Source organism: Hipposideros armiger, unplaced genomic scaffold (assembly GCF_001890085.2).
Source record: "Hipposideros armiger isolate ML-2016 unplaced genomic scaffold, ASM189008v1 scaffold_983, whole genome shotgun sequence".
Taxonomy (NCBI): Eukaryota; Metazoa; Chordata; class Mammalia; order Chiroptera; family Hipposideridae; genus Hipposideros; species Hipposideros armiger.
The window spans coordinates 475930-487821 of NW_017732333.1; the positions used below are offsets into that span (position 1 = coordinate 475930).

Below are 11892 nucleotides of genomic sequence, written 5' to 3' on the forward strand. Positions count from 1 at the left end.
GGGAGCGGAGCGCGGGCGCGGAGCCGCGGGGGCGCGAGGGGGCCGCGGTCCCTGCCGAAGTTGGGCTGTGAGCTGGCGAGGGCCCCGCGCCGGAGTCGCAGGTGACGCGCGACGGGTCCCAGGCCAACGGGCGGGGGCGCACCCCAAAGGCCCCCCCCTGCCCCGCGGACTGGGGGCTCGGAAACCCGAGTTGGAAGGGAGGGAGGCGTCGGAGTGCGGGACGACCCCTCCGTCTGCCCGGTGGTCCCTCCAGGCGCAGGGCAGCCACTGCCCACCGCACACTGCGCTGCTTCGGACCCACTGTGCGTGTGACAGCGGCTGATCTGTCCCTGGGCTGCGCGACCGCCCCAGCCCCTCTGTGACCCTGCTGTATCGGGCAGGGGGAGGCCACACCCGGTGGAAGGGCGCGCGCCAGGGCGGAGGGTGGGGGGTAGGGGGACGAGGCCCTATGGAAGGGTCCGCCTGTCTGTGCTGAACAGACACCCAGGGGCATGGGGGAGTAGGGGGGAACGTTGCCGGGGGAAGGGGGGGGCTCAGGTTGGACCAGATGCCCTCTTGGGGGGAACTTTCTTTTCCTTGTGTGTCACAGGGTTCCAGGATGTGCACAGTTCCTGGGATGGTCTTCTGGATGTGAGGCAGGCACGGGTGTTGTGGTCAGTATCCTCTGCCATCAGGACCGGAGCCTCCAGGACCAGCCTCTTGAGGGGCACCTCTGGGAGCTTTCTTAAGGAAGATAGTGACAGTTTTGACTTTTCTGTGCATTTCTGCCCCTTCAGCAAGGCCACTAAGTGAGTGAGAACACCAAAGACCATTTGTGGTGCCAACAACATTCCACTTCCAGAGGTGGGAGCACCTGGCCGATTTCCTGGCCTACCTTCTCTGCTGGCTGCTTGCATGTCCACGGTGGGAATCTACTGGCCAGCCGCTGGTCATAGAGTGGGCCCAGAGCAGCCTCCAGACCTGCTGGTGCCATGATGCCTGCGGCATGCCCTGTGCCCTCTCTGGGCAGTGGGGCTTGATGGCTGGAGCTGGGCCTGCAGCTGTCCGGCCTGAGGGACTGCCATGGACTTGGACTCCCTTTGGAAGAGCCCTGTCCCAATGGTCACTGTGGTGTCACACCCAGCAGACTCAGCGGGGCCAGGTTCTGCAGGTGACAGGGAAGCTGTAGTGCCCTTGGGGTTGAGAATCAGTGGAGCTGACTTACTGTGGGTGACCCTCAGTGAACCCCGGTATTCTCAGCCAGCCTGAGGGCACTTCCCGCTGGGGGCGCAAAGGAACGCTGAGGTCAGCAGGGGCTCCAGCGCCACCTGCCAACACCGCCTGGCCTCAAGGCAACAGTGACCAGTGACAAGGGTCCTCACACAAAGCAGGGTCCTGCCTCAGCGACCTGGGGTGCTGGCCTAGCCTGGCTTGGTCCTGCCCTGGCATGAACTGGACATTTGCTTTTCCTCACCTCAGCACAGCTCACATCGTTTTCAATGTACTCTTTAAAACTCAAAAGTAAACTTTTCAGCCACGCAGAGGTTTTCTTAGTGATCTGAAGCACTTCTGTGACTTTGGTGGCGTGGGCTTTTATCCACCTGAGCAGTCAGAGGCATCTGGCTGCCTGAGGACCACCCCTGAGGTGGAGAAGAGGGCTCATTAGCTTGCTCAGAGCTAGTAGCGGAGCAGGGACAAGTCTTTAATGGTGGCTTCAGAAGAAACAGGTGTCCCTTGGAAATAGACACAGACCAGGAGTGTGTGAGCTCTGCCAGCTCTGTGCCTGCTTCCTTTGGGGGCTGGGAAATTCAGTGAACAAGCTCATGACATGGGAAGGCTTGGGCTAGTCCTGCCCTATCCCATGTGTGTAGATGGTCCCTGGATGGCACCTGGCTTTGCCCCTGCTGGCCTGTGCGTCCAGCTTGGGAGATGACCCCAAGCAGGGGCTCAGGGCTGGTGCCCAGAGATCCATCCAAGCTTCCTGAGCGTGGGTGAGGGCTGCAGGTGAGGGGAACAGGCCCTTCAGACCTGGTGGTCATTGCCCACAGCCCTCAGCCCCTCTACCAGGGCGCAGCCTCAACAGCCTTTCCACTCCGGGCTGCACCCCATGTGACCCTGTGCTTGGGCCTGTCTGGGGCCACAGGTCAAGCCAGTCCAGTCCCCAGGAACAGACTGCTGTGTTTGGGCTGGGAGCTTCGCAGAGAGGAAACCTGGGCTGGGTTCCCTGACACCAAGGTTAGAAGCCTCCTTTTGCCACTTGGCCGGCCCAGCCGCTCAGCTATGCTCCCTCTCAGGCAGGAAGTCGCCAGTCCTGCCTACTCCCCACAAGCTATGCTCCTGGCTTCCTTGCTCCTCACACTTAGGACTTCATGTCTCCTGTGATCTGCCCCAAAGGAAGTGGGGAGCACCGGGCCTGACTCAGGGGCTGCCCCAGGAGAAGGCTGACTCCATCCCAGGGATGCCTACCCCAAAACTCAGCACAAAGACCCCCAGGATTTATAATGTCCCTCAATACTACCCATGGCTGCACCTGAGGCTTAGAGCCCACCCCCCAAGTTCCAATCCTAGCCACAGCCCTCAGGGCTGGGAGGCTGCAGCCCTGCCAAGGTCAGGCCTAATTTGGACACCTGCCCTGATTCTAAGGCTGCAGGCATGTAGCAGAGGCTGCAGGCATGTAGCAGAGGCTTCACGCCCACCTGGGGAGCAGAGGGGCAGCCACACCCTCCCAGGGCCTACAAAGCTCCCTGGGCCCGCCCCACAAGCTCCCAGACTCAGTCAACCTGACAGGCAGGTCTGGCGTGTCCTCGCATCCTCACCAGTCCCCATATCCAGGAGCCACCCCAGAGTGGGCAGCAGTTCTGCTGGTGAGCAGGCCAGAGGAGGGGAGCCCGGTGGGAGAGGCATCCAGAAACCTAAGCCAGGGCTCAGGCCACCCGTGTCCAGTAGCAGGCTCAGGCTGCAGAGGACAGCCCCCGGGGTAGGTGGGCACAGCAGCCTAAAATGTGAGGCCTTGGGAGCACCGGGATTGGATCTGACTAGCCACCCACCCTGGGAGGGTCCCTTCTCAGGAGCCCTGGCTATGGCCAGCCCCAGGCAACTCGGGTACTCCCGAGGCACCGTGGATGGAGTCTCAAGGGCTAGACCCCACAAACCCTGGCCAGCGTGGCCTCAGGACACAGTCAAACCACTTTAGGCAGTTTATTGAAGCTTTAGTGTCACAGTGGAGGAGGCAGCGCACACACACACACACGTGGTGACGAAACCTCCCACATGAGCACATCTCCACAGACTCAACAGTGTCTGTGTCTTTGCCGTCCCCAAAAGGAACTGTGGCCTTTGGGGCCTTGCAAGTTCTGAGCTGGCCATGCCCCAAGCTTCTCCAGGGAGCTTGGCAGAGTTGGCAAGGATTAAGGCAAGAGCTCAGCCTCCCCCTGCCCACTGCAGCAGAAAAGAAACCCCCGAGCGCCAAGGTGTTCTGTCTCAGGCCCAGGGCTTGAAGGCCTCTAGTTGCATGGGGGAAGGAGTCCTCTATGACCACCGACTTCTTCTGTTGTCCAGGCCAGGCTGGCCTCAGCTGCCATCACTCATGTCATCAGAGCCCAGGGCTGGGCTGGCAGTGGATGTTTACTCTGGGGCAGAAGCTGCTACCTCCAGGAGTTCTGCCTCATGGGGGTAACTGTGGAGAGGACAGAGGCTGAGAAGGCTGAGGGGTCACAGGAGGAACTTGCCCCACCCCGTGGAGGAGACGGACATACCCTCTGGGCTCAGACTAGACACTAGGGCAGGACTCCGGGGAGCTCCCAGGAGAGGCATTTCACTGGCTGGAGGCATAAGATCCTGTGGGGAGAGCAGGTCAGCTTGGAACTGGGCGCAGGCCCCCCCCACAGACCTGGCTTCCCTCCAGAACCACTGACCTGTGTGCCAGGAGCCCTGTCTGGCCGTGGGGTCAGTGGCAGTGCAGCCCCCGTCTGCTGGATGAACTGCTGCAGGTTACACTGACGGAGTTCCCGGTTCAGTTCCTCAAGCTCCTGGGCCTGGGCCTGGGGCACACGGGATCGGCAGGGGGCACAGCCATGGGGCTCCATGGCCTGGTGCTCTCCCTCGTCTGATCAGAAGCCAACCCCCCCAGTCCACCGAGTCAGGGCTGAGGTCCCGTGAGCTCACCTGCAGGGCGTGCTCTGCAGCCTCCAGAGCCCTGCTCACCAGGGCCAAGCTGCCCTGCAGCTCTGCACTCTGCCGCTCCTGGGCAGCCAGGTCCTGGCGCAGGCGCTCCGCGGCAGATGCTGTGGGCGAGGGGGGTCCAGGCGCCTCTGCAGCCAGGTGCAGCTTGGCTTCCAGGGCGCGGGCCTGGGCATCCAGGGCCTGCAGCCGGGCAGCATGCTCGGCTGTGGCTGCGCTCAGCGCCTGCAGGCGGGCCTGCCCCTCACGCTCCCGAGCCTGCTCCCTCCGCAGCTCCTGCCCCCAGAAGGCCTCTTGGCCCAGCTCTGCGGCGTTCCTCTGCACCCTCTGCTCCAGGCCCTGTAGGTCTGCCCAGCAGCCTGGCACTGGGGCCCCTGGGGCCACAGGCTCCGGCAGCACAGGGCTAGAGGCAAGCCTGGGGCAGCCCAGGCTAAAGGTCAGTGCTTTGTGGGTTTCACTGCTCAGTGCCGGTCGCGACTTCGGGGGGAGGCTGGCACGAATTGGACAGCGCTCAGGAGGTGGGCAGCTGTCTGAGGAGGGCCTCCCAGCGAGGCTGGGCCCTGTCCGCCTCAGGACAAACTGGACATCACTGGCAAACTGTCCACAGGTAGCCTGGGCGCCCACTGGACACTCCTGGGGCTGCAGCTGCCGCTCCTTCTCCCTGAGACGCTGCACGAGTACAAAGCGGCCCGTCTGGCCTGGGGTGGGGGAGAGGGGTCAGCCTACATCCCCCCACCCTGTCCAGCGGGATTCAGGAATTGGGGGAGGGCAAGAGGGATCAGCAACCAGTCCCACCCTCCTTGGGGGAAGACAGGGCCAGAGGGCCAGGCCCCACCCCAGGTCCACCTGTTGGGCCTGTCTGTTCCTGAGGGGACTCACCTATAGCTTGGGCTAGTGCGATGACCACTTCTTGACAGGTGGTCTGCTCCGAGACCCCACAGACCACGCGCTGGATGCCGTCCACCCACACCTTCAGCTCCATGCCCGCAGGCCCTGATAGCATCCCTGACTGCAGGTGAAGGCCACAGGGTCAAGCCCTGCTTGGCGCCAGCACAGCCTGGTTTTCCTCTCCTGCTCCTTTTGGCCTGCCCCTCACCCCCAGAACTGGTTCAGGGCAGCCGCCCTGCTCTTCTGTGCCCAGCCCTACCCGCAGGCCACGCATTCCTGGGGTGGGGGTAGTCAAGACCAGCCCCCCTCCAAAGGGGAAACCAGCCGCCCTCCAGGAGCACTCGGGAGCTTTCCCACTCCCCAGCCTCCTCTCGCCCCGCCCCACGCCCGGAACAAGGCGAATCATTAACCAGATGCAGGACTTCCTGCCCCTCCAGTCACCTGGCGCGGAGGGCACTGCCCCTCCCGCGGGGTGCCGTCCCCAGGCACCCAAGGGCGCCCACACTTAAACTCCGCACCCCGCTGCCATAGGAACGCACCCTCCCCTGCGACTCAGACCTCGGCGGTCCGGACCCACCAAGCCTGGCGCAGGCAGCCCCTTCCCACTCCCGCCGATCTCTGCGCTCGCCCCGGAAGCCGCCGACCCTGCCGCGGGGAGGGTGCAGGTGCGACGCGGCCCCCATGGGAGGCCGAGCTCGCACCCGTTCGTCGGAGTTGCCGCCCAGGCCGGCTCCGCACTCAGCAGGCTCCGGGTCTCGGCGCCGCTCACCTGGTCGCCCGCTGGCCTCCGGTATCTGGACTCGAACCGGTTCCTGTAGAGCCCAACGCGGCCGCAACCTGCCTCCAGCAGTGCAGCGGGAGCGTCCCGGCCCGCCACCCCATTGGCCCGCTGCCCGAGCGCCCTGCCCCACGCGACCCCATTGGCTCCTCGGTGCGCCCCGCCCGCCCCGCGCCCACGCCCATTGGTTACCTTTTATGTGCCCGCCCCTCCCCTCCCCATTGGCTTCCCGCCCCCCCCGGCGTCTCCCAGGTGTGGGCGGGGCTTGGCGGCTACGCGTGGCGGGTGGAGTTCGGGTCCACTCCCGCCTGGATCCCAAGTCCACTCATGCTGGAAGCCCGCGAACCACGCGGAAGCGCGTCCTGGCCGACAGCCCGCGGGCGGTGCGTGGGGCAGGTGTCTGGCCCCATTCTCCGGCCTACTTCCTCGGAAGCCGCCCATTCTGACGAGTCTCTCGTCTATGGAGGGGGCGCCGGCCTGGGACCCTGAAAGCTTGCCAGCGCTCAGAGGGCCCCCTGTCTGATTGGCCCCTTCGACCCCGCTCCCTCAGGGGCCACGGCGGCCGTCGTCGGGACACATAGGGTTCGGGGGGGGGGGGGCTGTGAGCCACCCAGGAGGAGAGGTGGAGCTGGTGGGCCGTCGCCCTTCTCTGGCTGCAATCAGGCTGACAGTCCTGGTGGGGGAGGGGGCCCGCCCCGAGGTTGCCGGGGACAAAGGTCCTGGGCTCCTCGTCTGAGCCTCCTTTCCCCCATCCCTTCCTGTCCCCAGTGGGGCCCAGTGCCCTCCTGAGCTGTGGACACACTGCCTGGCCAGTCCTGGGGTCCCATGGGAGAGCCTCAGCCAGCTCATCAGCCATGACCCCTTGGCCTCAATGCTCTCTCTGTGGACCACACTGAAAGCCTCTTCTGCCCCAGTCAGTCTGGGCCGTGGGGGGTCTTCCCCCACCTGCTCCTGTCATGCTCAGCACAGGAGGGCCCACAGAAACAGAAGTGGAAAGTTTGAATAAATGAATGATGAATGAATGAAGGTGAGGTGGGGGGCAAAGGTGGGAGGGCACTTGTCTTGTGGTTAGGCCTGTCTGGGGCCTCACTTTTGTTCCAGGGCGGAGGGAACAGTATCATGGTTATGGGAATGTCCCCAGGGCACCCTGCGATGGCCTGGGTTGTGGAGATGGCAGGGGAAGGTGAGGTTTCTGGTGTGGGGGTCAGGTAGGTGAGCGTCAGCCTCGAGGGCAGAGGCTGTGGGAGGCACTTGGGTGGGAGTTAGAGTTCCGCAGGCCCCTCCCCCAGCTTCCCAGGGCTGTCCACTGCTTCCTCTTCTGCTCATCAGCTGGGCCCACTGAGACCCACATTCTCAGGTGTGTGGTCCTGCTGGCTCGTGGATACCCAGGGCAGCAATGCACCCAAGAGCCACCGATCGATTGCCACCGTCAGGCTGGGGAGGGACTGTGGGAGCCTCCCTCAAGGTTGGTTGGGGGTGTTGGGCTGAGTGATGACCATAGCAGACCCTGCTGGTCGCTCTGTGGTCCCCTGGGCCTGCGGAGATTAGTTGGGCAGCAGCTCAGCTTCTCACAGCTTCTCCTTCAGGCTGGACCAGCCCCCAAGATAAGGAGGTGGGCCCTGGTCTGGGGTCTCCCAGGAGGCTCCTGGTAACAAACAGCCCCTCCCCTTCTGGGTGCTAGTATCCATGGCAACGTCATAGAGCCTTTCTCTCCCCAGGCCTGCCTGGGTTTCAGGCCTCAGGTGAGTGCTGGGGGTAGGGCCCTGGGTCTGGGGGGACATAGGTGTCGAGGGTAGAGGACCAGCACCTCTGGGGACCCTTGCTGTAGTCTGGGGCAGGACCTCAGGTCCTGGAGGGCAAGGGTGACAGGGAGGAGACCACAAGGAATGTAGAGAGCCCAGGGACAGGTTGCCTGGGGGTGTGACCTGCTGCCCTGGGCTGTTCAGAAGCACACAGGTGTGGTCACCCACATGACCAGCAGTCTGGTGTCCTATGGGGTAGAGACACCCCCCCACACACACACACACATACACACGGGCCTCATGTGCATGCGGCCATGGAAAGAGAGCCCCACAGATGTGCCCACACACAGGACACAGGGCAGACTGCCCCACCAGCCCTCTCAGCTCTTCCAAGAATATCAAGAATGACCCCCAAGTCTTGCCAAGAGGCTGGAGAAGCTGAGGAAGACCCACCCTTGTCCCTGGTGGACAGAGAGCCAATCAGTGGCCACCTGGGGCCTCCAGCTGGCAGGCCTGCAGACCTGGTGGCTCCCGTATGCCTGCAGGACACCAAGCCAAGCTCCACACCAATAGTCTCCTCTATCAACCTGCAGTAAGGAGGAGATGGAGGGGTGGTCAGCCACTTGAGCCAGGCCAGCCAGAGGGCAAGGCCTGATCAAGCAGCTGGGCTGCAGGCATTGCAGGTTGGCCCCTGAGTGCCTGGACCCCCACACCCTGGGGCTGTTGTGGAGGCAGCGGGAGCTGGAAATCCAGGCCCTGCGGTGTGCCATCCAGAACCGCGGGGATGCCCGGCGTGGCCGCATCCTGCGGGAGGTGGCTGGGCTTCCACTTGAGAGGTCAGTGGCAAAACACCAGTCCTCCAGCCCTGGCCTGGCCCTAACCGCTGGTTTCTGTCGGACCCCAACCCCAACCCCAACCACTGACCTTAGCCTCTAGGCCTAGCCCTTACCTGATCCTAATCCCCAACCTTAACTGTGAAAAAGTCGATACACTGTAAACTTGCCCAGACCCTAACCCTGAACATGTCCTTGGTGCCGAACACCCAGACATCTCAGAGCCTGACCCAGCCACACTATGTGTCCTGGGCCTCTCCTTGGCTGCTGACCCAGAGGTGGGGTGCACTATCACCCCTTCTCCCAGGAACTCCTGCAGTCAGGAAAAGCTCCTGCAGGTGGAGGTCCAGAAGCTGACTGTGGAGTTAAAGGAACAGAAAAAACAGGCCCAGCTGGTGAGGCGTCAGGAAGCTGGGCTGGGGTTTGTCTTGGGGGCGGGATCTGAAAAGGCCCCACCTACCTGTGGGCCCCCCTGGAGCAGGAGAAGGAGCTTGTGGAGGAGCAGTTGCTGCAGAGCAGGGCAGCGCTCCAGCAGCTGGAGGCTGAGCTGCACGCCCTGCACAAGTCTTGCCTCCTGCAGCTGGCCCGCTCCTCCTGGGTGGGCCGGGTGCTGCGGTCATCCACCGGCAGCGTGGAGGTGAGCCTGTGTGTCAGCGTCCGTGCTGCCCACCCATGTCCCCTTCCCATCCCTCCTTGGACTTCCCTGACAGCCAGCATGCCTGGGACAGGGAGGATGGAGCCCCAGGCACTGCCCACCTGGCACTCAGCAGGTGTGTGCCTCAGGTGTGGGTGAGGTCCAAGGGAAGAGGTGCCCTTCCCCCAGCCCCCGCCCGCTGGCCTCCGGCCCCTTCTTGCAGGTGGTGACTGCAGAGACCCTAATGGACCTCAGTAGCCTATCTGAGAGTGACGAGGCTCCCCCCGCTCAGGAGGTGAGGACTGCCCATCACGTTCGTTCATGGCTCTGCAGGTGTGTGGGGGGTGGGGGGCATGTGCCTGTTGCCTGTGTCCTGGCCAGGATTTCCGGTTGGAGGATGTGGACTGGAACAGCATCGCCCATCGATACCCCAACCTCTTCACCGACATCAAGTCGAACTTGGATCACAAGTAACCGGGCTGGGCAGCAACACCCACAGGGGCCAGGGGAGGGAGGGCTTGCCTTGGCCGATGTGGACCAGAGTCCAAGTTCCACCCTTAGTGTCCCTGGACAAGTCACTTAAACTTTGCAAGTGTCAGTGCTCTGATCTATAGAACAGGGATGCAGGGAAGGACTCCTGGGCTATCTTGTGTCCTGCCATGAGCCCTATTCCCAGGCCGGGTCCTACAGACCACAAGTTGGGGTGCTCTGCCAGCCTTGTGGAGGCTGGATGGGGGCAGGGCTGGGGTCCAGGAGTGAAGCCAAGCAGCCAGTGAGCAAATGGCGGCCCACAGGCACCCTGGGCCCTGGCTGTCCCCAGAGCTCCCACCAGCCCAGCCGCCTGACAAGTGTGGCTCAGAGCTGTGCAGACAACACATGGAGCGGCGTATCAAGAGTGTGGAGTGGAGCTCTCTGCCTTTGGGGGGCATGAGCAGCTCGGGGGGCACCGATTCTGACTTGAGCAGCTCCCAGCTGGACATGAGGTTTCCAGTGCATGTGAATGGGCACCCGCCCCAGGCACCAGGCCACTCTCCTGAGCAGACAGAATCGCAGGCCAGGAGCTTCGGCAGGGGCTCACAGGCAGAGCCTGCAGGTGGGGTGCAGCGAACTCCACTGGTTCCTTCCTTCTGTCCTGCAGGGCTGTGATCTCTGCCCGAAGCTCTAAAGGGGGTCTGCAGCCCAGAGGGAGGCTGTGGAGGGCCTCTCTAGCCTCATCTGTAGGGGTTAGGGTGCTCTTGGAGGTCTCCGTGCTCTGATTCAACCCCCCCCCAACAAGTACTTTGAATTATGCTTCTGCTCCCCTCAACCCCCAGGGTCCTCCTGCCCTAACTCTGACCCCTGTGCTACTCTTTTCCCACATGGACCCTCAGGGCGCTGCAGGCCAGTTGTCCCCAGTGGGTGCTCTATATGGGGTTCCCTTTCCTGGACAGGCCTCCTCTCCCTAGATCTCCCAAAAACCCACTCAGACGAGTCAGGCAAGACCGTCCTGGCACCCAGGTCCCATGCAGATCCGGACCACCCGCATCCTGGGCTCCATTGGAGGTGAGGGAGTGATGCAGCCCCCAGCACAGGGCCAGGGGTGGGTCTCCCAGCGGGAGGGGGCAGACCGGCCCACGCGACTCGGCACTGGCCTTTGCTCTGTCCTTCCAGTCCCAGCCAGACGAGCTTCTGCCTGAAGATCGTGGCAGTGAGCCGTCGCAAGAGGTTCATCCGCATCCTCAACGAGTCGCAGGAGGAGACGGTGGACCTGGGTGGCTTCACGCTGCAGCAGCTCTCGCGCCACGTCCCCGTGCGCCTGTACCGCTTCCCGCCCCACACGCTGCTGGCGCCGGGGCACCACGTCACGGTGCGCCCCGCGCCCCGCGAGCCCTCGCGCTCCCGCCCCTCCCCCATGCCCTTCACCCGCACCCGGTGTTGTCCCCAGGTATGGGGCGAGGGACCTGACAGCACCAAGAAACAGCCGCCTTCGTTCCTGGGCCAGGAATCCGTCCACTTCCACTCCAACCGGGGCTGCGTGACTCTCCTCCTGAGCCCTAAGGGCGAGGTCAGTGCGGGTCCCGACGGGGGTGGGGTGGGGAAGGTATCGCGGGGTGGGGGTGACCGCGCGCCCCTCCTGCCCTCAGGTCCTCAGTGAGCACCAGGACCCGCACTGCGTGACCCCCGTCTCGAGGATCTTCGACGACAACACCGACTTGTCCATCGACCGCTTCCCGCTCTCAGAGGCCCGGCCGGGGGTCAACAGCCGCGAGCAGCGGCGCCGGTCCCGACCCCCGCCCCACGGCCGGGTGCGGCAGGCCCGGGCGGGGCGCCTGAGGCCGGGGTGGGGACCGCGCGTCCCTCGGTCTCCGCCTCCTCCCCAGGCCCCGCCCCGCAAGAACCGTCCCCCAACTTCCGCAGGCCCCGCCCTCACCAGATCCGCCCCCCCACACTTAGTTATTCAGGACCCCCCCTCAGACCCCCACTTCCCCAGGCCCCGTCCCCGCCAGCACCGCCCCTTTCCGCGGCGGGCTCTGGCCCCCACGACCCCGTCGCCCCACCAGGACGCGGGCCCTGCTGCCACGCCTGAGCGCCAGCAAGCTCTTCCACCCGCCAGAGGTGCCAGCGCGGCCTCGTGCGAGCGCAGAGACCCACACGCGGGAGCTCCTGCCCGCGGTCTCCCGTGAGCGCACGTGGGGACGCGGGGGGAGAGGCGGACGCGGAGGGAGGGGGCGGCCGGCGCCAACCCCCATCATTCTCCCACGCAGAGGGCGGGCTGGGCGTCAGCGACTGCCAAGCCAAGGAGCACAGGGTTCCGGTGAGCGCGCGTGTGCTGGGGATACCGGCCAGACCCCTCCTGCCCCCGGGCCCCGCCCCCACCCC

The 11892-nt window shown here is 64.4% G+C and overlaps 2 protein-coding genes and 1 long non-coding RNA gene across 3 annotated transcripts in view; 2 read left to right on the top strand and 1 right to left on the bottom strand.

Moving 5' to 3' along the window:
• On the top strand, positions 1-1520 carry LOC109375631 (uncharacterized). The gene is made up of 2 exons (XR_002122602.1): positions 1-101; positions 590-1520. It is a non-coding gene; the product is annotated as an uncharacterized LOC109375631 (long non-coding RNA).
• A 1643-nt stretch (positions 1521-3163) lies between these two features.
• RASSF7 (Ras association domain family member 7) lies at positions 3164-5971 on the bottom strand. Its single transcript, XM_019631078.1, has 6 exons — positions 5816-5971; positions 5038-5167; positions 4144-4856; positions 3894-4019; positions 3735-3816; positions 3164-3655 (listed from the first exon to the last, which is right to left on the bottom strand). The coding sequence occupies exons 2-6, from the start codon at positions 5159-5161 to the stop codon at positions 3624-3626; spliced, it is 1077 nt and encodes a 358-aa protein (XP_019486623.1). The 5' UTR covers positions 5162-5167; positions 5816-5971; the 3' UTR covers positions 3164-3623.
• Positions 5972-6070: 99 nt separating this feature from the next.
• The window catches only part of LMNTD2 (lamin tail domain containing 2), a 6068-nt gene continuing 246 nt past the window's right edge, over positions 6071-11892 (top strand). The window contains exons 1-12 of the mRNA XM_019631075.1: positions 6071-8158; positions 8241-8402; positions 8707-8794; positions 8881-9036; positions 9257-9328; positions 9415-9503; positions 9828-10126; positions 10479-10575; positions 10684-10879; positions 10958-11077; positions 11157-11692; positions 11778-11868. Coding sequence (XP_019486620.1) covers positions 7881-8158; positions 8241-8402; positions 8707-8794; positions 8881-9036; positions 9257-9328; positions 9415-9503; positions 9828-10126; positions 10479-10575; positions 10684-10879; positions 10958-11077; positions 11157-11692; positions 11778-11868 — 2184 coding nt within the window. The 5' untranslated portion in view covers positions 6071-7880. The remainder of the gene's footprint in view (positions 8159-8240; positions 8403-8706; positions 8795-8880; positions 9037-9256; positions 9329-9414; positions 9504-9827; positions 10127-10478; positions 10576-10683; positions 10880-10957; positions 11078-11156; positions 11693-11777; positions 11869-11892) is intronic.